The sequence below is a fragment of the Monodon monoceros genome, unplaced genomic scaffold, assembly GCF_005190385.1.
Source record: "Monodon monoceros isolate NGI ecotype Baffin Bay Population unplaced genomic scaffold, NGI_Narwhal_1 Super_Scaffold_11, whole genome shotgun sequence".
Classification (NCBI taxonomy): domain Eukaryota; kingdom Metazoa; phylum Chordata; class Mammalia; order Artiodactyla; family Monodontidae; genus Monodon; species Monodon monoceros.
Window position 1 is genome coordinate 133805911 of NW_021703767.1, and position 25835 is coordinate 133831745.

General features: G+C 42.0%; 2 protein-coding genes across 3 annotated transcripts in view; one reads left to right on the forward strand and one right to left on the reverse strand.

The window, feature by feature from the left end:
• The window catches only part of PLCL2 (phospholipase C like 2), a 195260-nt gene that overhangs the window by 167832 nt on the left and 1593 nt on the right, over positions 1 to 25835 (forward strand). The window lies entirely within an intron of this gene.
• The window catches only part of TBC1D5 (TBC1 domain family member 5), a 540605-nt gene continuing 530954 nt past the window's right edge, over positions 16185 to 25835 (reverse strand). The window contains exon 24 of the mRNA XM_029214159.1: positions 16185 to 19050. Coding sequence (XP_029069992.1) covers positions 19033 to 19050 — 18 coding nt within the window. The 3' untranslated portion in view covers positions 16185 to 19032. The remainder of the gene's footprint in view (positions 19051 to 25835) is intronic.

Sequence of the window (25835 nt, forward strand, 5' to 3'; positions counted from 1 at the left end):
TTAGACACGAGTTTGGGTCTGAGTTGAGCTCCCAGCCTTTTCCTGGCAGGAGGGGATGGGTCCCTTGAGTTCCCCTCACCACCTGTTCTTTGCGCAGACCTTGGAGTCCAGCCCTCCAGGGCCCTGTGTGGTATGTAGTTGGCAGCGGGTGCCCTCATAGGGGCACAGAGGCTTGGGGAAGGTTCCAGACTTTCCCTCCAGACGTGCTGAGGGAGCCCCGGAGCTGTGAGGCCAGGTGTAAGAATTACCTGGGTGCTTAAAACATAGTCTCCTAAGCCCCACCACAGACCTCCTGGGTCAGCATCTCAGGGGTGGACACAGGAATCTGGCTGTGTGACACGTTCCTCAGGGGATTCGCAGGCACCCTAAAAAATTGAGTGCCACCACTCGAGTCAAATCAGAAGTGTCTTTCCTTCTGAATCACCCCACTCATGTGAACGGCAAGGGAGGCAGGGTGGCCAATCATCGCAGGATGAAGGACTTGCAGTGTGAGAGCCGGGGTGATGGGTCACCCCCAGAGCAGGCGCCTGGCCACAAACTCCTTTCGTCCAAGGATGTCCAGCCCAGTTTTCATGAGTCCTTGCTAGCTTTGTTTAGTTTTTTCAACTTTAAGAGTTGCTTTAAAATACAGAAATGAACGAAGGAGAAATGTCACCTCTGATTCCATATCCAGAATGACCCGCTGTTAACATCTTGGCATATTTACTTCCAGTCATTTTTTTCTTTGAATAAAAATCATTCATTTGTTTTTGTAAATATGTCTTCATTTTAGAGAACTTTTTTAATGTATAAAAGATAAGTTTTAAAATGACCTCAGATCCTCCCTCTGAGAAATAATTATTATTAAATGTAAGTGACCTTATTCCAGGAACCTTTTTATATGCATATGGATGGATGGATGGAGATACATGTTTTTGATCCTGAGTCATACTTTTTTCCCGTTTTTCACATCTTTGATATTGGTGTGTATCTTATAATGCATGGCATCTTTGCATTGTAGCCTAGTTAAATTGGAGTGATTTTCTTCCTTAGTGGTGTATAAAATAGTGGTATGTATGTCTCATAAGTACTAGTGTCTCAGTTATTATGAAATAAGGTGTATCAATAGATAGAATCCCACTATAATTTCTCTATTTAATTTTTTTAAGTACTAAGTTTCACTTCACTTAATTTAACAGGAAAAAAGCAAACCATAAAGAAACTAAATGAATTGCTGAACAATTTTTACCCTAGAGGTTTTTCTTTCCTATAAAATCCCTCTGAGGTTAAGAAAAGAGACTATGAAAAATGTTAATTGGAGTCATTTTGTTGGGTTTTTGAAAGCTATACATTTCAGTTATAAGCTTTGTTGGTTGCCCTTCTGCTATGAAAGATGAGTTAGCACTTTTTAATATTTCTGGGTGGGCAGTTAGGCATATTGTTATTTTTCCATTATCCAGGTTTAAACATCACCAGTTGGCTCCGGACTGTAGTTCCCATGTTGCTTGCTCTAAGCTCAATATTTAAACTGGTTCGCTCTCACCACCAGTCCAAGAAATCGCCCATGCTTTTCTGTAGCCTGAGGGAATGGCGGAGAAGAGAGAAATCTCAGCTGGGGTCATAGACAGCCTTTGTTCCGATACTTGGACCCAGCTTTCTCAGAGTTTGTAAATGTCCTGTTCTAGGGTTTCTGCTGCATAACTGGGGAGAGGGTGTAATTCATTCCCGCAGGCTTCTGATTGCTTCTTTAATTCAGAAGCCAGCCCTCAAGACCTCACACTCATTAGATAGCACCATTCTCTCTTTTTTGATGAGCATTGTTGAGGTATAATTTACATAAAATAAAATTCACCAATTTTAACTGCGCAGTTCAATGAATTTTGACAAATGTATATAATCATGCAACCTACCACAGTGATGATAGAGCATCATCCCTAGAAGTTCCCTTGTGCCTCTTCGTAGTAAACTCCACCACCTTGCTGATCGCTGGTCTGATTGCCATCTCTAGTTTCACGCATTCCAGAATGTCACATAAATGGAATCGTGTAGGAATAAACTTTGTGCCAGCTTCTTGCATTTAGGATAATGCTTCTGAGATTCATCCAAGTTGATGTGTGTTTCAGTAAGCTATTCCTTTTAATTGATGAATAGTATTCTATCCTATGGGTGTACCATACTTCGTATGTTCACTAGTTGATGGACATTTGGGTTGCTTCCAGGTTTTACCTATTAAGAATACAGCCGCAATGAACATTCACGTTCAAGTCTTTGTGTGAACGTATGTTTTTATTTTTCTTGGGTAAATACCTATGAGTGGAGTTGCTCATATGGTAAGTGTATGTCAGACTCTATAAGAAATTGCCAACTGCTTTACAAACTGCTTTATGAACTGTTCCATTGTGAATTGCCCCCAGCAGTGTTATGAGAGTTCCAGTTACCCCACACCCTTGTCAACGTTTGTTATTATCAGTTTAGCAAGTCTAATAAGTGTATAGAGTTTGAGCATCTTTTTGTTGGGGTCTTTGTTTTTTTTAGATTTTTTTTAAAAGATCATGATGGGCCTTAGTGTGGCTTTCTTTGTGTTTTTTCGGCTTAGAGTTCTTTGAGGTTTTTCTATATATGGATTTACAGTTTTCATCAAACTTGGAAATTTTTCAGCCATAGTTTCTTTAAATTTTTTTCTGTTTTACCCTTTCTCCCCTCTCCTCCTGTAACTCCATTTGTACATATGTACTGCTTGATACTATCCCATAAGTCACAGATGCACTGTTCATTTGTTTAGGCCTTTTTGCTGTTTGTTTTTTCTTAATAGTTTCTAGTGCTGCAAGCAATGCTAGTCTTCAAGTTTTCTAGTCTTCAAACAATACTGCTGTATGTTCTACAGCGTCTAATCTGCCATTAATCCTGTCCGGTGGGGTTTTTATTTTGAATTTCCTGCTTCTCTTCTTTGTGCTCATGATATCCTCTCCCTCCCTTTGTGCTCATGATACAATATCCTATTGTATATTTACAATAGCTGTTGTAGCCCTCCCTCCCTCTCCACCACTACCCTTGCAGCCGCTTTGCCTCCCTGAGCTCCAGAGAGGGGCTGTTGGGCTCTGTTTGGGAAGCTCTCCAGGCAATGAGCTGGACCTTGTGTCCATACCCCTTCTCCCTGGGCTCCCTGTCTTGCACTATCTGAAAATCATTGCTTTATATGTTGTGTCCAGATTTCTAGTTGTGTGTCAGCCCCATTCTTAACTTTTCCATCTCACCTCTTTCTTCCCACCCCCTGTCCCATCATCTCTTCTTCTCCATCAAACAGAAGTAAAAGGAGAAAGACACTCAGTTTATATCTCTCCAGGTTGGTGGGCTGTTAGAATTTTCAGGACCTAAATGGGAAAAGAATTTGAAAAAGAATAGATATATGTATATGTATAACTGAATCACTTTGCTGTACACGTGAAACTAACAGCATTGTAAATCAACTGTACTTCAATATAAAATAAAAAATTTAAAAAAATCATTGCAGAACTTCCTTCCCATATTCCTGATGAAATGAGCAAAAAGAGTAAAACTGTCAAACACACACACACAAATACACAAACACAAACAGCCACCCCGCAAAGAAAAGGATATAACATAGTTTAATAAACTTCTAAAACTCACAGAATTCATACTGGCAATTCATATAAATCCTGAACATTGGGGTACATGTATCCTCTTGAACCATGATTTTCTCCAGATATATGCCCAGGAGTGGGATTGCTTAATCATATGGTAGCTCTGTTTTTAGTTTCTTAAGGAACCTCCATACTCTTCTCCAGAGTGGCTGTACCAATTTATAGTCCCACCAACCCTGTAGGAGGGTTCCCTTTTCTCCAGCCCTGTAGGAGGTTTCCCTTTTCTCCACATCCTCTCCAACATTTATTGTTTATAGACTTTTTAAAAAAATAAATTTATTTATTTTATTTACTTATTTTTGGCTGAGTTGGGTCTTTGTTGCTGCACACGGGCTTTCTCTAGTTGTGGTGAGCAGGGGCTACTCTTTGTTGTGGTGCGTGGGCTTCTCATTGCAGTGGCTTCTCCTGTTGTGGAGCACAGGCTCTAGGTGCATGGGCTTCAGTAGTTTTGGCACGCGGGCTCAGTAGTTGTGGCTCATGGGCTGTAGTATGCAGGCTCAGTAGTTGTGGCACACGGGCTTAGTTGCTCCGCGGCATGTGGGATCTTCCCGGAGCAGGGCTCTAACCCATGTCCCCTACATTGGCAGGTGGATTCTTAACCAGTGCGCCACCAGGGAAGTTCCCTGTTTGTAGACTTTTTGATGATGGCCATTCTGACTGGTGTGAGGTGATACCTCATTGTAGTTTTGATTTGCATTTCTCTAAAAATTAAAAATGTTGAGTATCTTTTCACGTGCCTCTTGGCCACCTCTATGTCTTCTTTGGAGAAATGTCTATTTAGGTCTTCTGCCCATTTTTTGATTGGGTTACTTTTTTGTTTGTTTTTTGATATTGAGCTGCGTGAACTGCTTGTAAATTTTGGAAATTAAGCCCTTGTCAGTTGCATTGTTTGCAAATATTTTCTCCCATTCCATAGTTGTCTTTTGGGGGCTTTTTTCATTTTCTTTGCTGTGCAAAACCTTTTGAGTTTAATCTGTTCCCATTTGTTTGTTTTTCTTTTTATTTCCATTACTCTAGAAGACAGATCGAAAAAGATATTGCTGCAGTTTATGTCCAAGAGTGTTGTGCCTATGTTTTTCTCTAAGAGTTTTACAGTATCTGGTCTTACATTTAGGTCATTAACCCATTTTGAGTTTAGCGTTAAAGAACATTCTAATTTCATTCTTTCACATGTAGCTGTCCAGTTTTCTCAGCACCATGTATTGAAGAGACTATCTTTTCTCCACTGTATATGCTTGCCTCCTTTATCATAGATTAGGTGACCATAAGTGCATGGGTTTATCTGTGGACTTCCTGTCCTGTTCCATTGATCTGTATTTCTGTTGTTGTGCCAGTACCATACTGTTTTGATCACTGGAGCTTTGCAGTATAGTCTGATGTCAGGGAGCCTGATACTGCCAGCTCCATTTTTCTTTCTCAAGACTGCTTTGGCTATTCGGGATCTTTTGTGTCTCCATACAAATTCAAAAAATTTTTTTTGTTCTAGTTCTGTGAAAAATTCCATCGGTAATTTGACAGGGATTGCATTGAATCTGTAGATTGCTTTGGGTAGTATAGTCATTTTGACAATATTGATTCTTCCAATCCAAGAACATGGTATATCTTTCCATCTGGTTGTGTCATCTTCGATTTCTTTCATCAGTGTCTTTTATTTTTATTAGGTTTATTCCTAGGTATTTTATTCTTTTTGATGTGACAGTAAATGGGATCGTTTCCTTAATTTCTCTTTCTGATCTTTTGTTGTTAGTGTATAGAAATGCAATAGATTTCTGTGTATTAATTTTGTATCCTGCAACTTTACCAAATTCATTGATGACCTCTGGTAGTTTTCTGGTAGCATCTTTAGGATTTTCTATGTACAGTATCATGTCATCTGCAAATAGTGACAGTTTAACTTCTTTTCCATTTTGGATTCCTTTTATTTCTTTTTCTTCTCTGCTTGCTGTGGCTAGAACTTCCAAAACTATGTTGAATAAAAGTGGTGAGAGTGGACATCCTTGTCTTGTTCCTGATCTTAGAGGAAATGCATCCAGGTTTTTCACCATTAAGTATGATGTTAGCTGTAGGTTTGTCATATATGGCCTTAATCATGTTGAGGTATGTTCTCTCTGTGCCCACTTTCTGGAGAGTTTTTAATCATAAATTGGTATTGAATTTTGTCAAAAGCTTTTTCTGCATCTATTGAGATGATCGTATGGTTTTTATTCTTCAATTTGTTAATGTGGTGTATCACACTGATTGATTTGTGGATATTGAAGAATCCTTGCATCTTGGGATAAATCCCACTTGATCATGGTGTATGATTCTTTTAGTGTATTGTTGGATTCGGTTTGCTAGTATTTTGTTGAGGATTTTTGTGTCCATGTTCTTCAGTGATACTGGCCTGTAATTTACTTTTTTTTTGTGGTATCTTTGTCTGGTTTTGGAATCAGTGTGATGGTGGCCTCTAGAATGAGCTCTGCAATCTTTTGGAATAGTTTGAAAGGATAGGTGTTAACTCTTCTCTAAATGTTTGATAGAATTCACCTGTGAAGCCATCTGGTCCTGGACTTTTGTTTGTTGGGAGTTTTTTAAATCACAGGTTCAATTTCAGTACTTATGATTGGTCTGCTCATATTTGCTGTTTCTTCCTGGTCCAGTGTTGGAAGATTATACCTTGCTAATAATAAGCATTTGTCCATTTCTTTGTGGTTGTCATATAGTTGTGTGTAGTAGTCTCTTATGATCCTTTGTATTTCTGTGGTGTCAGTTGTAACTTCTTTTTCACTCCTAATTTTATTGATTTGAGTCCTCCTGCTTTTTTTCTTCATGAATCTGGTTAAAGGTTTGTCAGTTTTGTTTATCTTTTCAAAGAATCAGCTTTTAGTTTCATTGACCTTATCTATTGATTTCTTCATTTCTATTTCATTCATTTCTGCTCTGATCTTTATGGTTTCTTTCCTTCTGCTAACTTTGGGTTTTATTTGTTCTTCTTTCTCTAGTTGCATTAGTTGTAAAGTTAGGTTGTTTCTTTGAGATTATTATGTTTCCTGAAGTAAGATTGTATGGCTATAAAGTTCCCTCTTAGAACTGATTTTGCTGCGTCCCATAGGTTTTGGATCATCATGCTTTCGTTTTCATTTATCTCTCAGTATTTTTTTATTTCCTCTGATTTCTTCAGTGATCCACTGGTTGTTTAGTATTGATAGCATATTGTTTAGCCTCTATGTGTTTGTGTTTTTTACAGGCGTTTTCTTGTAGTTGATTTCTAATCTCGTAGTGTTGTGGTTGGAAAAGATGCTTGATATGATTTCAATTTTTAAAATTTACTAAGGCTCACTTTGTGGCCCAGCATGTGATCAATCCTGGAGAATGTTCCATGTGTACTTGAAAGGAATATATACTCTGTTACTTTTGGATAATGCACTAAAAATAGCAATTAAGTCCATCTGGTCTAATGTGTCATTTAAGACCTGTGTTTCCTTATTGATTTTCTGTCTGATGATCTGTCCACTGATGAAAGTGGGTTGTTAAAGTCCCCTACTATTATCGTGTTACTGTTAATTTCTCCTTTTATGGCTGTTAGCATTTGCCTTATATGTTGAGGTGCTTCTGCGTTGGGTGCATATATATTTACAATTCTTCCATATTCTTGTTGGATTGATCCCTTCATCATTATGCAGTGTCCTCCATTGTCTCTTGTAACAGTCTTTATTTTAAAGTCTATTTTTGTCTGATATGAATATTGCTACTGTAGCTTTCTTTTGATTTCCATTTGCATGGAATTCCTTTTCTGATCACCTCACTTTCAGTCTGTATGTGTCCCTAGGTCTGATGTGGGTCTCTTGTAGACAGCACATATACGGGTCTTCTTTTTGTATCCATTCAGCAAGTCTGTGTCTTTTGGTTGGAGCATTTAATCCATTTACATTTAAGGTAATTATTGATATGTATGTTCTTATCATCATTTTGTTAATTGTTTTGGATTTGTTTTTGTATGTCTTTTTTCTGCCTGTCCTCTTTTGTTCTCTTCTCTTGTGATTTGATGACTAATTTTAGTGTTGTGTTCGGATTCCTTTTTCTTTTCTGTGTATCTATTGTAGATTTTCGGTTTGCAGTTCCCATGAGGTTTTGATATAGCAGTCTATATATAAACAAGATTGTTTTAAGTTGCTGGTCTTTTAATTTCAAATGCATTTCCAGTATCTTGCATTTGTACTCTCCTCTTCTCACAGTTGCTGGTTTTGATATTTGTGTGTGGATGATTTCCTACCTTTACTGTATGTTTGCCTTTATTGGTGAGCTTTTCTATAAATAATTTTCTTGTTTCTAGTTGTGGCCTTTTCTTTTCTACCTAGAGACGTTCCTGTAGCATTTTTTGCAAATGTGGTCTGGTGGTGCTGAATTCTCTTAGCTTTTGCTTGTCTGTAAAGATTTTGATTTCTCCATTGAATCTGAATGAGAGCCTTGCTGGGTAGAGTTTTCTTGGTTGTAGGTTCTTACCGTTCATCACTTTAAATATATTGTGCCACTCCCTTCTGGCCTGCAGAGTTTCTGCTGAAAAATCAGCTGATAACCTTATGGGAATTCCCTTGTTGCTTTTAGTCAGTTTGATTACTATGTGTCTTGGCATGTTCCTCCTTGAGTTTATCCTGCCTGGGATTCTCTGCACTTCCTGGACTTGGGTGTCTGTTTCCTTTCCTATGTTAGGGAAGTTTTCAGCTGTTATCTCTTCAGATATTTTCTCAGGTTCTTTCTCTCTCTTCTTCTGGGATCCCCATAATGTGAATGTTGTCATAAAGTTCTCTTAGACTGTCCTCATTTCGTTTCATTGATTTTTCTTTATTCGGTTCCACAGCAGTGATTACCATTCTGTCTTCCAGCTCAGTTATCCATTCTTCTGCCTCAGTTATTCTGTTATTGATTCCTTCTATTTTTCATTTCAGTTATTGTATTGTTCATCTGTTTGTTCTTTAGATCTTATAGCTCTTTGTTAAACATTTCTTGTATCTTCTCGATCCTCGCCTCTTTTCTTTTTCTGAGATCTTGGATCATCTTTACTATCATTACTCTGAACTCTTTTTTGGGTAGGTTGCCTGTCTCCACTTGACTTAGTTGTTCTTCTGGGGTTTTAATCTTGTTCCTTCATCTGGGACATATTCCTCTGCTGTCTCATTTTATCTAACTTTCTGTGATTGCGGTTTCTGTTCTGCAGGCTGCAGGGTTGTAGTTCTTGCTTCTGCTGTCTGCCCACTGGTGGATGAAGCTGTTCTAAGAGGCTTGTGCAGGCTTCCTGGTGGGAGGGGCTGGTTCCTGTCCACTGGCGGGTGGTGCTGGGTATTGCCCCTCTGGTGAGCAGGGCTGTGTCAAGGGGTGTGTTTAGAGGGCAGCTGTGGGTTTGGGAAGACTTTAGGCAGGCTGTCTGCTGATGGGGTAGGGCTGTGTTCCCGCCCTGTTGTTTGGCCTGAGGTGTCCCAGCACTGGAGCCTACAGGCTGTTGGGTGGAGCCAGGTCTTGGTGAGAAAATGGCTCACAGCATTGAGTACTTCCCAGAAGTACCCCCGTCAGTATCTTTTTCCCTGCAGTGAGCCACAGCCACCCCCTGACCTGAGCAGGAGATCCTCCAATACCAGCACGTAGGTCTGGTCCAAGCTCCCATGAGAACACTGCTTTTTCCTCTGGGTCCTGGTGCACACGAGACCTTGTGTGCGCCCTCCAAGAGTGGAGTCTCTGTTTCTCCCAGTCCTGTGGAGCTCCTGCGATCAAACCCTGCTGGCCTTCAAAGCCAGATGCTCTGGTAGATCCTCGTCCTGATGCCAGACCCCCAGGCTGGGGAGCCTAACGTGGAGCTCAGATCTTTCACTCCTGTGAGAGAACCTCTGTGATATAATTATTTTCCAGTCTGTGGGTCGCCCACCTGGCAGGTATGTAAGATGATTTTTTTGTGATTGTGCCCCTCCTACCATCTCATTGTGGTTTCTTCTTTGCTTTGGGGAAGTGGACCCACCTCTTAGTGGACAGTGCAGCATGCCTGGATGGGGGCAGAAGGCATTGTGGTGGGCATATTTGCAGTGGCAGAATCTGTGAATGAAGCCGTTTCCCTTAAATGGGTGTGGGAGACTTTGTGAGGCTTGTCCTTACAGGATGATAATGTCATAAGATCCCACTTCCTGTGCTCCCACTAGATTGCCAGCCTCCTCCACCATCAGGTAATTGTGTTCTGTCGTACAGTACACAGCCCCTTACATCTCTGTGACTTCACCCACTGATGCCCTCAAAGCAGCCCAGACATACCCTATTCCTTCTCCTTCAGCATCCCTGTGAATACTTGGGCACTGTTGTATCTTCTCTCAAACCCCCGAGATTCAGGATGAGGTGGCTTCTGGTCCCTTCCTCATTGGGTCCCTTCATTTTCTGAAGGCTCTGGCTTGTCAGTGCCTTGTCAGTACTTGTCAGTGTCATAAGATGGGACAACCAGGATTACCCCCACACTTCAAATGCCTGGCGGGCTAACCCTCCCTGAATGAGACTTGGCGGTCTGATTTTGCCCAAGTCTGAAAACTATCTTACTATTAATATAGGCCAAAATGATGTTGGATTTTATAGCACCTGTGTCCTATCATGGACTTAAATGAAGCTTATTACAACCCAAGATGAGTTCCAGAACTGCTGCCAAGCCAGCGCTCCCTATACTGTGTCACTCCACCCTCAGAGAAAAACTAGAGATTAAACCCTGAAAGTAATTAGAGATTTGTTCTCTTTAGGAACATAAGACTTCTGCCAAAAATAAATAATTAAACCGGATAGTTTTAGCACCTGTTAAGGCATTAATCTTTCAAAATTTTATGTATGTAATTGAAAAATAGTTGATACAAATGTTGAGTTAATTCCTGCTGTACAGCAAAGTGATTCAGTTATACATATATGTATATACACACACACATTCTTTTTTATATTCTTTTCCAATATGGTTTATCACAGGATATTGAATATAATTCTCTGTGCTATACAGTAGGACCTTGTTGTTTACCCATTCTGTATATAATAGTTTGCATCTGCTAATCCCAAACTCCCAATCCCTCCCTCCCCTACCCCCTTCCCCCTTAGCCACCACAAGTCTGTTCTCTATGTCTGTGAGTCTGTTTCTGTTTCGTAGATAAGTTCATTTGTGTCCTATTTTAGATTCTACATATAAATGATATCATATGGTGTCTGCCTTTCTCTTTCTGACTTACTTCACTTAGTATGATAATCTCTTAAGTCATGCATGAGCTGCAAATGACATTATTTCATTCTTTTTTATGGCTGCATAGCATAGTACATTTTATATATGTACTACATCTTCTTTATCCATTCATCTGTCGATGGACATTTAGGTTGTTTTCGTGTCTTGGTTATTGTGAATAGTGCTGCTGTGAACATAGGGGTGTATGTATCTTTTTGAATTATAGTTTTGTCCTGATATATGCCCAGGAGCAGGATTGCTGGATCATATGGCAACTCTATTTTTAATTTTTTGAGGAAACTCCATACTGTTTTCCACAGTAGCTGCACCAACTTACCTTCCCACCAACAGTGTAGGAGGGTTCCCTTTTCTCTACACCCTCTCTAGCATTTGTTATTTGTAGACATTTTAAAGATGGCCATTCTGCCTGGTGTGAGGTGATACCTCCTTGTAGTTTTGATTTGCATTTCTATAGTAATTAGCGATGTTGAGCATCTTTTCTTGTGCCTGTTGGCCCTCTGTATGTCATCTGGAGAAATGTCTATTTAGGTCTTCTGCCCATTTTTTAGTTGGGTTGTTTGTGGGGTTTTTTGTTTTGTTTTTTGTTTTTTTTTTGCGGTACGCGGGCCTCTCACCGTTGTGGCCTCTCCCATCGCGGAGAAACAGGCTCCAGACGCGCAGGCTCAGCGGCCATGGCTCATGGGCACAGCCGCTCTGCGGCATGTGGGATCTTCCCAGACTGGGGCACAAACCTGTGTCCCCTGCATTGGCAGGCGGACTGTCAACCACTGCGCCACCAGGGAAGCCCTGTTTGTTTTTTTGTTGTTGAGTTGTATGAGCTGTTTGTATATTTTGGAAGTTAAGCCCTTGTCAGTTGCATCATTTGCAAATACCTTATCCCAGTCTGTAGCTTGTCTTTTCATTTTGCTTATGGTTTCCTTTTCGGTACAGAAGCTTGTAAGTTTGATTAGTTCCCATTTGTTTATTTTTGCTTTTATTTCTATTACCTCGGGAGACTGCCCTAAGAAAACATTGGTGTGATTTATGTCAGAATGTTTTGCCGATGTTCTTTTGTAAGAGTTTTGTAAGAGTTTGTAAGAGTTTTATGGTGTCATATCTTATATTCAGGTCTTTAAGCCATTTTGAGTTTATTTTTGTGTATGGTGTGAGGATGTGTTTTAATTTCATTGCTTTACATGCAGTGGTTCAACTTTCCCAGCACCGCTTGCTGAAAAGACTGTCTGTTCTCCATTGTATATTCTTGCCTCCTTTGTTCAAGATTAATTGACTGTATGTGTGGGGGTTTATTTCTGGGGGTTTGTGTTCTGTTCCATTGATCCAAATGTCTGTTTTTGTGCCATTACCATGCTTTTTTGATTACTGTAGCTTTGTAGTATTGTCTGAAGTCTGGGAGGGACACGCCTTCTGCTTTTTCTTTTTCCTCATGATTGCTTTGACAGTTCTGTGTTTTTTATTGTTTCATATAAATTTTAGGCTTGTATGTTCTAGTTCTGATAGGGATCACATTAAATCTGTAGATTGCTTTGGATAGTATGGCCATTTAAGCAATATTAATTCTTCTAATCCAAGAGCATGGCTATCTTTCCATTTCTTTGAATCATCTTCAGTTTCCTTTATTAATGATTTATAGTTCTCAGCATGTAAGTCTTTCATCTCCTTGGTGAGATTTATTCCTAAGTATTTTATTTATATCTCTTTTGATGTGTTTTTGAAAGGGATTGTTTACATTCCCTTTCTGATATTTCATTGTTAGTGTAAAGAAATGCAACCGATTTCTGTATGTTATCCTAGTAGTATCCTGCTACTCTGCTGAATTCGTTTATCAGTTCTAGTAGTTTTTGTGTGGAGTCTTTAGGGTTTTCTATATAGAGTATCATGTCATCTGCATATAATGACAATTTTACCTCTTCCCTTCCAATTTGGATACCTTTTATTTCTGTTTCTTGTCTGATTGCTGTGGCTAGGACTTCCAGTACTATGTTGAATAGAAGTGGTGAGAGTGAGCATCCTTGCCTTGTTCCAGATTTTAGCGGGAAGGCTTTCAGCTTTTCACCATTGAGTATTATACTGGATGTGGGTTTGTCATAAATAGCTTTTATTATGTTGAGCTATGTCCCCTCTACACCCACTTTGGTAAGAGTTTTTGTCATGAATGGATGTTGAATTTTATCAAAAAAATTGTTTTGCATCATTGAGGTGATCATGTGGTTTTTGTCTTTTCTTTTGTTGGTGTGGTGTATCACATTGATTGATTTGTGTATGTTGAACCATCCTTGTGAACTTAGGATGAATCCAACTTGGTCATGGTGTATGATCTTTTTTATGTGTTGTTGGATTCAGTTTGCTAATATTTTGTTTGAGAATTTTTGCGTCTATATCCTTCAAAGGAACTGGCCTGTAATTTTCTTTTTTTTGTGGTGTCCTTCTATGGTTTTGGTATCAGGGTGATGGTGGCTTCATAGAATGTCTTTGGGAGTATTCCTTCCTCTTCAGTCTTTTGGAAGAGTTTGAGGAGAATTGGTATAAGTTCTTCTTTGTATGTTTGGTAGAATTTGCCTGTGAAGCCATCTGGTCCTGGACTTTTGTTTGTAGGGAGTTTTTTAAATGAATGGTTCTATTTCACTTCTAGTGATTGTTCTATTCAAGTTATCAATTTCTTCTTGATCCACTTTTGGTTGGCTGCGTGTTTCTAGAGACTTCTCCATTTCTTCTGGGTTGTTGAATTTGCTGGCATATAATTTTCATAGTATTCTCTTATGGTTTTTTGTATTTCTGCGGTACTGGTTGTTTCTTCTCCTTTTTCAATTCTTATTTTGTTTATTTGGGTCCTCTCTCTTCTCTTCTTGATGAGCCTGGTGAGAGGTTTTTGTTTGTTTGTTTGTTTTAATTTATTTATTTTTGGTTGCATTGGGTCTTCATTGCTGCACACAGGCTTTCTCTAGTTGTGGCTAGTGCAGGCTTCTCTTGTTGCAGAGCACGGGCTCAAGGCACGTGGGCTTCAGTAGTTGTGGCACACGGACTCATAGTTGTGGCTTGTGGGGTCTAGAGCACAGGTTCGGTAGTTGTGGTGCATAGACTTAGTTGCTCTGCGGCATGTGGGATTTCCCAGACCAGGGCTCAAACCCGTGTCCCCTGCATTGGCAGGTGGACTCTTAACCAGTGTGCTACCAGGGAAGTCCTGAGAGGTTTGTGGTAAGACAATCTTGTTTTGTTTTTACCTGAGGTGCAGACTTACCTGGAAGACCTGAAGACTAACATTTGTTTCTGAAAATTACTTTCATAGTCTGTGTCCCACTCCTTTCCTTTACTGATGCTAATTAATATCCTTTAGTTACTTCTTTTATTATAGGTGATCTATTATGTTGCCTGTTTTCCTAAAAAGCTCTAATTGACTAAGAGCCATTTCTCTATTTAGTGTGTGAAAACTCCTCAGAGTGGTTCAGAAAATCAAACTACAGTAGCGTTTGTCACTAGGCAGGCTGTCCTTTCTGACCCATTTAAAACACAGTAAAACCTCAGACATTTGGATCCCACTCATGTGGAATGTGTGATTACTCAGCTAATGTTTAATTATGCAAAGGTGTGCTTGCAAGATTAATGGTGCGAGGAAAGTCCTTACGTGGGCGCCATTTTCACTAGTGTCTTCAGAAGCCTTCCCGCTCCCCATCCTGGCCCTGCTCATCTCCCATCCCCTCGCTCCCACCCCCTCTCCAGCCCTGGTCCTCTACCTGGAATCTCTTGACTTCCTCCTTTTGTGCTTGGCTGGGCTCGCCTCTGCTGTCTGGAGACCCTGCTGGCTGCTTCTGAGGCCCTCACCCCACTTCTGTGCAGGCGGGCACCTCTCCCTTTCCAGGTCAGGTCTATAACAGGGAGGGTGGTCACAGTCAGAACTCAGAGGGCTTTGTGACATAGAAGCCAGGCCCCTCCAGTGAGGCCCCAAAGGCATCATCTGAAGGAGCTGTGGAGTCACAAGTGGAAAACAGTGTCCTCTGCAGCTCCTAGACCTGCCGGAATCCTCTCCTGCCTTCCATTGAGGCTCAGCTCAGACCCTACACCTTCTCCCTGGGGCTGCCTGGGGGGCCCCACCTTCCATCAGTGTTGAACGAAACGTAAAGTTGTTTCTCAGGAGAAAGGCAGAGGTTAGGAGGTGCGTCCCCAGGTCCCCTTGCTGTTCCTCACGCTCTCAGACCCTCCCATGAACCTCTAAGTGCTGAGGTGGGAGTCAGGGGAGGGAGGGCAACCTTCCTGCTGCAGTGATGTGAGTTTGTTTTCAGTTCACATTGACTCCTTTCATACACATGAAGCAATGTGAGGGGGGTGGGCACACAACAGAAAAAATAGTGAAACATTTAAAACAAATCTTTTCCTGTGGAAAAGCTCGTGCCACCATCCCTGTTGCTCTAGCTTTAGGTGACGATGATTGGGGGATCTTTTTTGAGTGGAACGTTTATTGAGACCTCAGTGGGATGAAGGCCTGATGAGCCAAGGGGGGGGCTTCCTGACTCTGGTTAATTCATCAGCTACCCCCCAGGACCCCTCGCAGGGCACTGTCAGAGTGTGGTAGGTGGCGGTTTAGAACCAGTAGTCGAGATTCCCATTCATTCTGTTGTCCACTCTTCTGTCACTCAACAAAAACTGGAAATCTAGACTTCTGCTCCTGTATTTAATCACAGGAAGAGTGCATTTTCTGCACCAGTGGTGAGGTGCTGAGTGCACTTAAAATGTCAGCACTGTTCCATTCTGCTGGCTTTAAAGTGTCACATGTAACATGCAGGGGCTCAACTCCCTATAGTTTGGGCCCCTGGTTTAGTTTATCCAGAAAGAAAACAAAACACACACAGAAAATTGTGTGTGTTTAGGTATAATTTGCCATGTAGACTCTGCCTTGGGTGAGGCCGTTGGTCTCTCCAAATTGTATCCTCATCTACACAATGGGGATGGTAATCGCACCCGTCTTGCAGAATTGAGAGACTGTCATGAGAATAATCTTTGTAAAGGGCTTAATTCAGTGTCTGGCACACAGTAGTCACTCAATAAATGGTGACTGTTGTTCCCAGTAGGCTTTGCTGGTATACATTCCCACATGCCTAATTTGACATATCATAGGCTCTGTGGTTTCAAATTTTGGACTCTAATCACACTTGCAGTCCTTCTGTTTGAATTTGAGTGGTGGCTGTAAGAGTTAGAACATATTAGTTTCCATAGCCCTCTTAAAGGAGGTTTATGCCTTTGGCCTGTGATCCTGAATACTCATGAAATACTGAATTAAAGTGTATCCAGTTTGTATATGAGTCTTGCATCACCCAGAAGAGTGACTAACCACAAAATATTTACTAAAAAGTACTCTGTTTGTAACCACATATTACTAATATTCCAGTTAAATAACAGTGAAGAAGCTGTAACTTCCTGTCAACCTGGCTTTTGTTTTCCGGCCATGAGATTGTGTTAAGGTTTTACAAGTTCAATTCTTGGCTTTTGGTTGCAGAAAATGCTCGGGGGAGATGGCAGAGGAACCCTAGACCAGCATGTGTCAACTCAGAGTGGTGCTGAGGGGACCTGCAGCTCGTGGAGACTTGTGGGGTGACGGGAAGATAACTTGATAAACAGCTTGCATATCAAGCTGCTGAGCAAGGCCCAGCATGCAGTGGGTATGAGGCCCACTGCGGGTGACAGTCTTTCTTGGTCTGGGCCTGGCACTCCTTTTCATTTAGCCCAGAGTCAGTGTCATCTTGTGGGGGAGCAGAGGTGTTAGTGCTAGCAAATGCAAGTTTGTGTGCCCAACGCACAGTGAGGCCAAACAGTACCAAAACATCGGAGTTTGGTGCAGAGAAAGGTTTATTGCAAGGATACGGGTGGCTCATACCCCCAAAACCTTGAACTCCCCAAAGGGATTCAGCAAAGCATATTTAAAGGCCAGGTGAGGGAAGGGGGTCATAGGATACGTGACCAGCTCCTGCACAATTCTCTGATTGGTTGATGGTGAAGTAACAGGGCAGTGTCACAGGGGTCAACATTGTCAGTTGACATTGTCAGTCCTTAGGCTCCAGGAGGCCTGAGGGCTACCTGTTCATGGTCATCAAGTAGTTAACATCTTCCATCTTCCATTTGGTGGGGGGGATGGGGTTTCAAATCTTTGAAACAACTCAGGAAATGTGCACCAGATACTGTTTTCTAGGTACTTCAGAGAGGACCTAAAGCAGAGGATATGGAGGAAGGGCCTGCCCTGGGAAGACCGCATAGGGTCCTGCTCGGTTACAATTCCCCCCTTTTCTTTGATACTTCTCAATCCTGAGGAGAACAGGTGTTGGACAAGAAAAGTAATAAAGTTTCAGTTAAGGAGGTTAATCATAAACTTGACAGAGGAACCCACTGGGTCCTGTCACCAGCAGACACTGCTTTGAGAATCAGTCTGACACAGCTCAGAAAATTCAAGTTCTTGGCAATAAAGGAGTGTGTTCGAACTCACATCCACAATGGCCACCCAATTTTACCTTGGATGTCTGAACCACAGCTATTCCATTTTGACTTTCGAATGCATTTTTCTCCTTAATGGCCAAAGCAGATGTCACTGTTTATGATTTTAGTGCTTTTCTAGACATGAAGAGATGCAAGAACTTGGGTCATAAAATCTTTTCCTGAAAGTATCTAACTATCTGAAGGTCTGTTCTGTCAGCTTTTCTCAGAGCACTAAGTGCGTCATTCCTGATCTCCACTCTGACCTCCTTTCAGGGGGTGTTGAAGGTCAGTGACTGGAGTGGCTTGTGACTTAATCCTTGTAGAGGCAGATGGCAAGTGCCAATTTTTAGTTGGCAGTGCTCCCTCATGGTCATAAATTTGAACATGATTTGGGAAGCATTTCATGATCATTTCATCCCATAATGTTAGGAATACCCATTAGTAGTTCAGGCGAGGATTTCATTGATAGGCCACTCAGTGTGCTATTACTGGACTAGGCCTTATTAACAGTAGTCAGAAGTCTCTGGACCACCTGTTTTACTACTCTGTTATGGTCTAGGAAAAAATTCCTTCTTGTTGCTTCTTCCTATATCTAGAGTTGCACTATTACAATCATTGATCTTATACAGAACTTTATATCTGGTCAACTGTTTCAAGTCGCCTGGTCATCATTATTTTATCAGAGGCTCTTGTATTTGGTAATACAAGAAACAACAATTCTGTAAAACAGACAATATACAAATAATATAGCTAGTACTATTAGCAAGGTCATAAGTTGGCACAAATATCTCCTGGTTTCAGCCAGACTCCAGGAGGGGATGTGTTACTTTCTTCTTTCCTGCAGCCATTCACAGGTGGACTGGGTCAGGATGTTTCCTGTGAGCAGAACAGAGGTATTTTAGTTTAACATTCAAGCATGGGGACAGTGTTTCCTGAGATGGACCATTGTATACTTTAAGCGATAGGCAACATCCCTTTAGTGATTAACTTGTAGCAAAAGCAGTAGAATACAAAGATTAAAGTAAAAGAAATGGATCTAATATGGAGTCAGATTTGTTATTCCCTATTACAATTCCCCACTGTCAGTGTCCATTCCATTCCACAATCGTGTGAGAAAGGGGTGACGACCGCTCTGGCTACTTCCTGCTGAACAGGGGCAGTGATGGGTGATTATGGAATGGAATTGATCAGCTTTCAGCAGGGAATATTCCTTAGAATCTTTAGTAAGTAGTACAGTTCTCTTTCCTTTTTTATCTACAATTATTTGAACCTGATGAAACCCTTTATTTAGCCCGTTTGTTGTCTGATTTGTCATTCGACTTGGGCTTTTGTTTCTAGTTCCTATACATAGCTATTCATCTTAACTTTCTGACTGTCATAACTACACTAGATTCCTGTACTGTTCAGGTGAACAAGATTAAACAAGTAAGTTGACTCACCTTCTCCAGCTATAATGAAAGTACAATCTCAGTACTTATCTTTTTGAAGAGCAACCTTAAGTCTTCTAACGGTTTACAAACCCATTGCTCTCTAGGCCTTTCAGGAGTTGGACCATTTTCTGATGACAGTGGTGCTGCTTTAATCCCAGTGTGATGAATTCATGGCTTTACTCTGGCTAACTTGACAGATGAGTTTGTGGTAGGTAATACCACGTGTGGTCCTGTCCGCCTTGCAGTCAGCTGATGTTCAGGCACTTTATCTTTCCAGGCTTTAAGGAGGACTTGGTCTCTGGGTAAGAAAGGATGTAAGGCTACTTCAGTTGGATAGGCAGACCTCTGGGAGGCAAACTTATGAGCAGAGGTTAGTATAGTGCCCAAAGTTTTAATGTAATTAGCAACAGCTAGCTCTTTCAGAGCATTTATAGATTCTCCCACCTGGGCAGACACCTGGAATGGCCTACCATACAATATTTCAAAGGGGCTTAATTTAAGTCTCCTTTTGGGAGCCATTCTGATCTGTAGTAGGGCAATTGACAAGGCCTTATCCCAAGTTAAATTAGTCTCTCGACACATCTTAGCAATGCTCCTTCCAGTATGTATAATATCTGGCTACAGGTCATGGGGCGTCGGATATTTATCCAAAGGTAGACGGTTGGGATAAGTTTCAGAAATAAACTTAGAGTGTCCTTCTTAATAATGCAATTAAACTTTACAGTTATGTAGCATGCCAACAAGGAACTGTCTAGGAAGTGAGTCTTAGACAATAAATGCAGGCCTCAATTAACAGAATCAGAATTTGATATCCACTGAAATGTAATCTCTTTCTCTCTAAAAATTACCCTCATTTTTCATCAAATACAGCCAAATTAAGATGAGTTTGTTTGCAAAATGAGTCTGGTTAATTGATCATATTGGCTCCTTTCAATTGGCTGTGTGGGAATTTTTCATAAGGAGTCTCAGACTGAAATTTTAAAAGCCCTCTCAGGACCAGGAAAGCCATGCCAAGGGCTTTTCATAGATTTTGCCTTACAGATGTAGGTGAATTCCTCACTTTTTGAGGTCCCCAAAGTACCTCGAGATTTTTGCACCTGTTAGGAAGTACCCTTCCTAATTTACCTGATAAAGCTGCTGGGAACCTAAGAGTTTCCAGTATCTAGAGGGATCAGGTAGAGAGAAAAAATAAATGTTTCAGTTGTGATTACAAAGGTAAAATCTACCAAATTGCTGTAAGTCATAGTTAGCTTAAGGGGAAAGGTTTCCTTAAAACCAAAAAATTATAACCATATTCATCAGTTTACTCAGTCCTATATAATTAATTCTTTTTTACTAACAGGTTTATGAAATCAGAGTTGCGATTAGACTTTTAAAATTTAGTTTAGCAGTACGATTGTTAAAAAGTCCTTTCTATGACTCTTCTTAGAGATGAAGCATTTTGCAAAGCATCAGCTTAACTGTCTACGAATGATAAAGGACTTAAAAAGGCAAGGTTAGAGATCTGATTATAATGTTTTTTGACAAAGAAGCTTAATGGGGACGTCCCTGGTGGCGCAGTGGTTAAGAATCCGCCTGCCAATGCAGGCGACACGGGTTTGAGCCCTGGTCCAGGAGTATCCCACATGCCACGGAGCAACTAAGCCCGTGCGCCACAACTACTGAGACTGTGCTCTAGAGCCCGCGAGCCACAACTACTGAGCCCACGTGCCACAACTACTGAAGCCCGCGCACCTAGAGCCCGTGCTCCACAACAGGAGAAGCCACTGCAATGAGAAGCCCGTGCACTGCAACGAAGAGTAGCCCCCGCTAACCACAACTAGAGAAAGCCCGTGCGCAGCAACAAAGCCAATGCAGCCAAAAATAAATAAATTAAATAAATAAATTTTAATAAAAGAAGCTTAATGAAGTTGTGACATACAGCATTTTAACCTGTGTACTGGCTTAAGTGATTTACTTTCTAACTGTGATTTTCTCTTTCCTATAGCTTCTTGCTTCTTTTCTATTTAAAGACCTTTCAGTATTTCCTGTAGGATAGGTTTAGTATTGCTGTATTCTTTTAGTTTTTGCTTATCTGAGAAATTCTTTCACTCCTTTTCTATTTTAAATGGTAATCTTGCTGGTAGATTCTAGGTCAGATTTTTTCCCGTCCAGGATTTTGAATATATCTTGTCACTCCCTTCTGGCCTGCAGTGTTTCTGTAGAGACATCAGCTGATAGCCTTATGGGGGTTCCCTTGTAATTAAGTCTTTCTTTGTTTTTCTCTTGCTGCCTTCAGAAGCCTCTCTTTATCTTTAACTTTTGCTATTTTAATTATAGTATGTCTTGGTGTAGGTTGGGTTTGGGTTTATCTTGTTTGGAACCCTCTGTGCTTCCTGTACCTGGATATCTGTTTCCTTCTTTAGGTTTGGGACGTTTTCAGCCATAATTTCTTCAATTACATTTTCAATCCCCCTTTCTCTTTCTTCTCCTTCTGGAATCCCTATTACGCATAGATTGGCATGCTTTATATTAGTATCCCATAGGTCTCTTACATTGCTCTCAGTTTTTGTTTCTTTCAATTTGCCTTTCTGTCTGCTGTTCTGATTGGGTGATTTCCACTATTCTATCTTCCAGATCATTTAGTCGTTCTTCTGCATTATTCATTGTTATTCATTGCCTTTAGCTCAGCTTTCATCTCGGCGAATGAGTTTCCTAATTTCTCTTGGTTCCTCTTTATAGTTTCTACCTCCTTTTTACAGGAATCTGCATTTCTATCAATAGGCCTTGTACATTTCTTCAATATTTTCATTATCTCCTTTTGGAACTCAGTGTCTATTAGACTGAAGAGGTCTGTTTCATTGTTCTTTTGGGGGAATTCTCTTGACCTTTTAATTGGGAGTGGTTCCTCTGCTTCTTCATCTTACTTATATTTCTCTTACTCTGTGAGTTTAGGAGAAACAATTGTCTACTGTGGTCTTGGAGGGCTGCTTTTATGTGGGAGTGTCCCTGTATAGCCTGCGTGCGTTGAATATTTTTGGCGCAAGGGCTGATTTTAGTATGGATGTCTGTGACCTCTTTCCTCAGCGTGTGCTGACTGTTGGTGCTTGACAGGTGGTGGTGTGGTGACCAGAGTCTGCACTGGGTTGCCCTATGGTTGTCGCTGCCCCATCAGCGACAGTTGTTGGAGTGGAAGCCCCCGATCTGGTTCTGAGCTGCAGTGTGAGATAGGTGGGATTGGAGCACTCCCTCTGGAGAGGAGCTGCTGAGTATTGCTTCGCCAGAGCTGTCCACAGGGGAGTGTGCTCTGTGGTGTCGCCTGGCTGGGCTCACAAAGTACACTGTTGTCGGCACTGCCCTCAGCCCCACCTCCGCTATGGGAATGCAGGCAGTTGGCCCCGGTGTCCCTCAGGCACTGTGCTCACAAAGCCAACAGCACAGATCCCAACACGCCAGTCCACTGAATTTGGTACCAGAAGCACAGCAGTCATGCACCTGGGCTCGCCGTGGGAGCCTTGGAAACAGCCCAGGCTCTGCCTCCGTGTGTGCTCCCACCAAGCCCACAGCTGCTAAGGCCAGACCCACCCCGGCCACAGTACACCTGCTGTCCCGCTCCCAGAGCTCATAGCAGCAGCACCAAGAAAGAGGCTGCTAAGGGGCAGGCCCCGCCCCTCCCTTCACTCACCCCTTAGCAGTGGTGCTTCGCTTCTATGGCAGACCCGCGCTTCTTCCACGTACACCCCTGGTTGCCACCCGTACCACACTCCCCAGCCCTTCAGGCTGTCTCCGTGTGGCCAGCCCCAGTCCTCTCCCTGGGTCTGTCCTCTGAAGCCTGAGGTTCAGCACGCAGCCCCTGCACATACCAGCAGGTGAGTGTCTCGGGCTGGGGAGTGCTGCGAGGTAGCTCGGATCCTCTGTGCTGGTCTCTCTCTTTTCTGCCTGCTGCCGACTGCTGCGTTCTCCTCCAAGCCTCTGAAGCTCCCTTTCTGTCCCAGCTGATATCCCCGCTGGTGAGGGGGCTTCTCAGGGTGTGGGACTCTTTCCTCTTTTCCAGCTCCTTCCCAGGGACGCAGGTCCCATCCCTATTCCTTTTTAAAAAATCTTTCATCCTATCCAGTTATGAGGAGATATTTCTAGACACTTCTGGGTGTCTGATATCTTGCGCCAGTGTTCAGTAGGTACTCTGTGAGAATTGTTCCACACGTGGATGTATTTTTGATGTGTTTGTGGGAGGAGGTGAGCTCCACGTCCTTCTATTCTGCCGTGTTGGTTCCTCCCCAACATTTTAAGATAACAACTAAAATTATAACATTATACCAGGACATATCCAAACTTCAGAAGCTTTATATAATTTCTAGAATGTCTATATTAAAAAACATTTATCCATACCGTACAATCTGAGGAGGCTTATCAGTCATTTGACAATGCTTCCCATGTAATTTAACATACCAAACAATCCTAGTTAGTTTAATATTTTTCTCTGAGATGCCTTGGGGGCTCGCCAAAGCATCCCAAAGTTAGCTGGAGGTCAAAATTTTTTAATTAATTAAAATTTGATATTTGGGAAGTTTGTCAAAAAGTTTCAAAACACTTGGTCAAATAAGATCATAGGTCATTGTGAGACAATACTTATTCCTTTACCAAAATGAGAAGAGATCTCAAAAGCAAATACAGATCACTAAAAGGCACAGAAACTCAATCTGTTATCAATGGCAGCATTCCAGGAAAACTTTGTCCTCTTACCAGTGCGAGAAAAAAAATCTAGTCTTGCACCAACTTACTTTTAATAATAAATTTCATTTACTTAAGTTAAATTCAGTCTAAACTTAGTCTATCCTGACCATGCACAAACTCTTAGAGTTCCTTTTCTACAAACCTTCCATCACTTTCTGTATCCATATTATTTTGCCCCTTAATTCTCCTATCTAGAAACAACCAGATGAACTTCCATCATTTAACTTAATTTAGCACAACTCTAAAATTTCACGTTACCAAATATCTGGAGAGATCATTTACATCTCAAAGGCACAGGAAAAGAAATGCAAATTTCTCTTCTAACTACTTACATAAAACCCAGCCATCTTGGGCTATTTTTGAACTTTCTTTTTTTCCAGTTCCCAAGTATCCAGTGAAGTTTAAACAAACAAATGACACTAATGGACAATAATGTGTATCATCTGCTCACATTCACAAGCCTCATTTTCAGCAAAACGAGGAAGAAAGAACAGGATTTGGACTCAGGTACAGAGACACTCATTCACATACATCCACACACCCCCCCCCCAAGATAAAAGCAATTGCAAAAGACCCACTCTGATACAATAGCTGAGCCGTTAGGGGCCATTGTTCGACAGATCTCAGGGAGTATTGAGGCCACACAATGTTTCAAAAAATATATTTTCTTTCATTTATGGGAGCACAGCTAAAGATCTCCAAGTTTTGCAAAAATACCCCAGGGGACTATAAGATGGAACAGAGCTCTGATCATCCATACCTAATTATTCACGATTGGTGTTATCAGATATCAAGCAAACAGCAGTTCAAATGGGTCTCTCAGGGTCATAGGTCCCTAGCCACAAAATGGGAGAAACCCAGCCAATGTCCGTCCCATCAGAGATGAAGCTGAATAAATGACCAAGGCTAGTTCAAAAAAGGGAAAAATCCCAACCAATGCTCCACCACAGGCAAAACCGACACAATAGAGAAGGATACCCTGAAAAGAAGTAGAGATGGTCTAGTAAAGATGTACTTGTAGGGCTTCCCTGGGGGCGCAGTGGTTGAGAGTCCGCCTGCCGATGCAGGGGACACAGGTTCGTGCCCCGGTCCGGGAAGATCCCACATGCTGCGGAGTGGCTGGGCCCATGAGCCATGGTCACTGAGCCTGTGTGTCCGGAGCCTGTGCTCTGCAACGGGAGAGGCCACAACAGTGAGAGGCCCCGTGTTCCGCAAAAAAAAAGATGTAGTTGTAATGTTTAAAAAAAAAAAAAAAAAAGTCCTGATGGAATTTTGAAATGTTTTTTAATTTTATATATATCAACATTCTTTGAATAAATACTTTCTAAATTAAAAAAAAAAAAAAAAGGGGATACCCTGGTGTCGTCACACACGAGCCCAGCCTGCGCAAGCTGGAGCAACTTACACCCAAGCGACACTGAATGTGGACCACAGCTCCGGATGTTTCTCGGTTCCGAACAGCCTTGTGCCGAGGGGTGGCCAGCGCCTGTCAGGGATAGGCTCTCTGAGATCCGCAGAGCGAAGTGTACTCTGGCAGCTGCTGGGCCTCAGGGAAGGGGCTGCCTCTGGCTGGGGTCGACCTGTCACGTGCACAGACTCTTGGCTGGCTCACCAAAATTGCTAGCAAACGCGTTTGTGTGCCCGACGCACAGTGAGGCCAAACAATACCAAAACGTTGGAGTTTGGAGCAGAGAAAGGTTTATCGTAGGGTCACGCAAGGAGAAGGGTGGCTTGTGCCCCCAAAACCCTGAACTCCCCGAAAGGTTTCAGCAAAGCATCTTTAAAGGCCAAGTGAGGGAAGGGGGTCACAGGGTATGTGATCAGCTCATGCACAATTCTCTGATTGGCTGATGGAGAGGTAACAGGGTGGTGTCACAGGGGTTAACATTATCAGTGCTTAGGCTCCAGGGGGCCTGGGGGCTATGTGCTCAGGGTCATCAAGTAGTTAACATCTTCCGTTTGGTGGGGGGTTTTCACATCTGTGAAACAACTCAGCACATGTGCACCAGATGCTGTTACCTGGGTGCTTCAGGGAGGAGCTAAAGCTGAGGAGATGGGGGAAGGGCCCGTCCCGGGAAGGCCCCATAGGGTCCCGCTCGGTTACATTAGTGAAGGCAAAGTCTGCTCTGCTCCTGAGCAGACACCCAGGTGAGCCCTCCTGGATTGGGGACTTCGGCTCCAGAACAGCCCGGAAGTCCTCGTGGGCCCCAGACATGCTGAGGTCCGACCACTCATAATTTGCATTCCGATTTGCATGAAAACAAAAAATATTTGACACTTTTGTGCCTCTTTCAGACTCCCAAAGTGGTGTGAGTGTCCGCTTCTTTCTCTTGCCTCCACTGTGTGTATCGGGAAGAAAGGTGTCCGCTG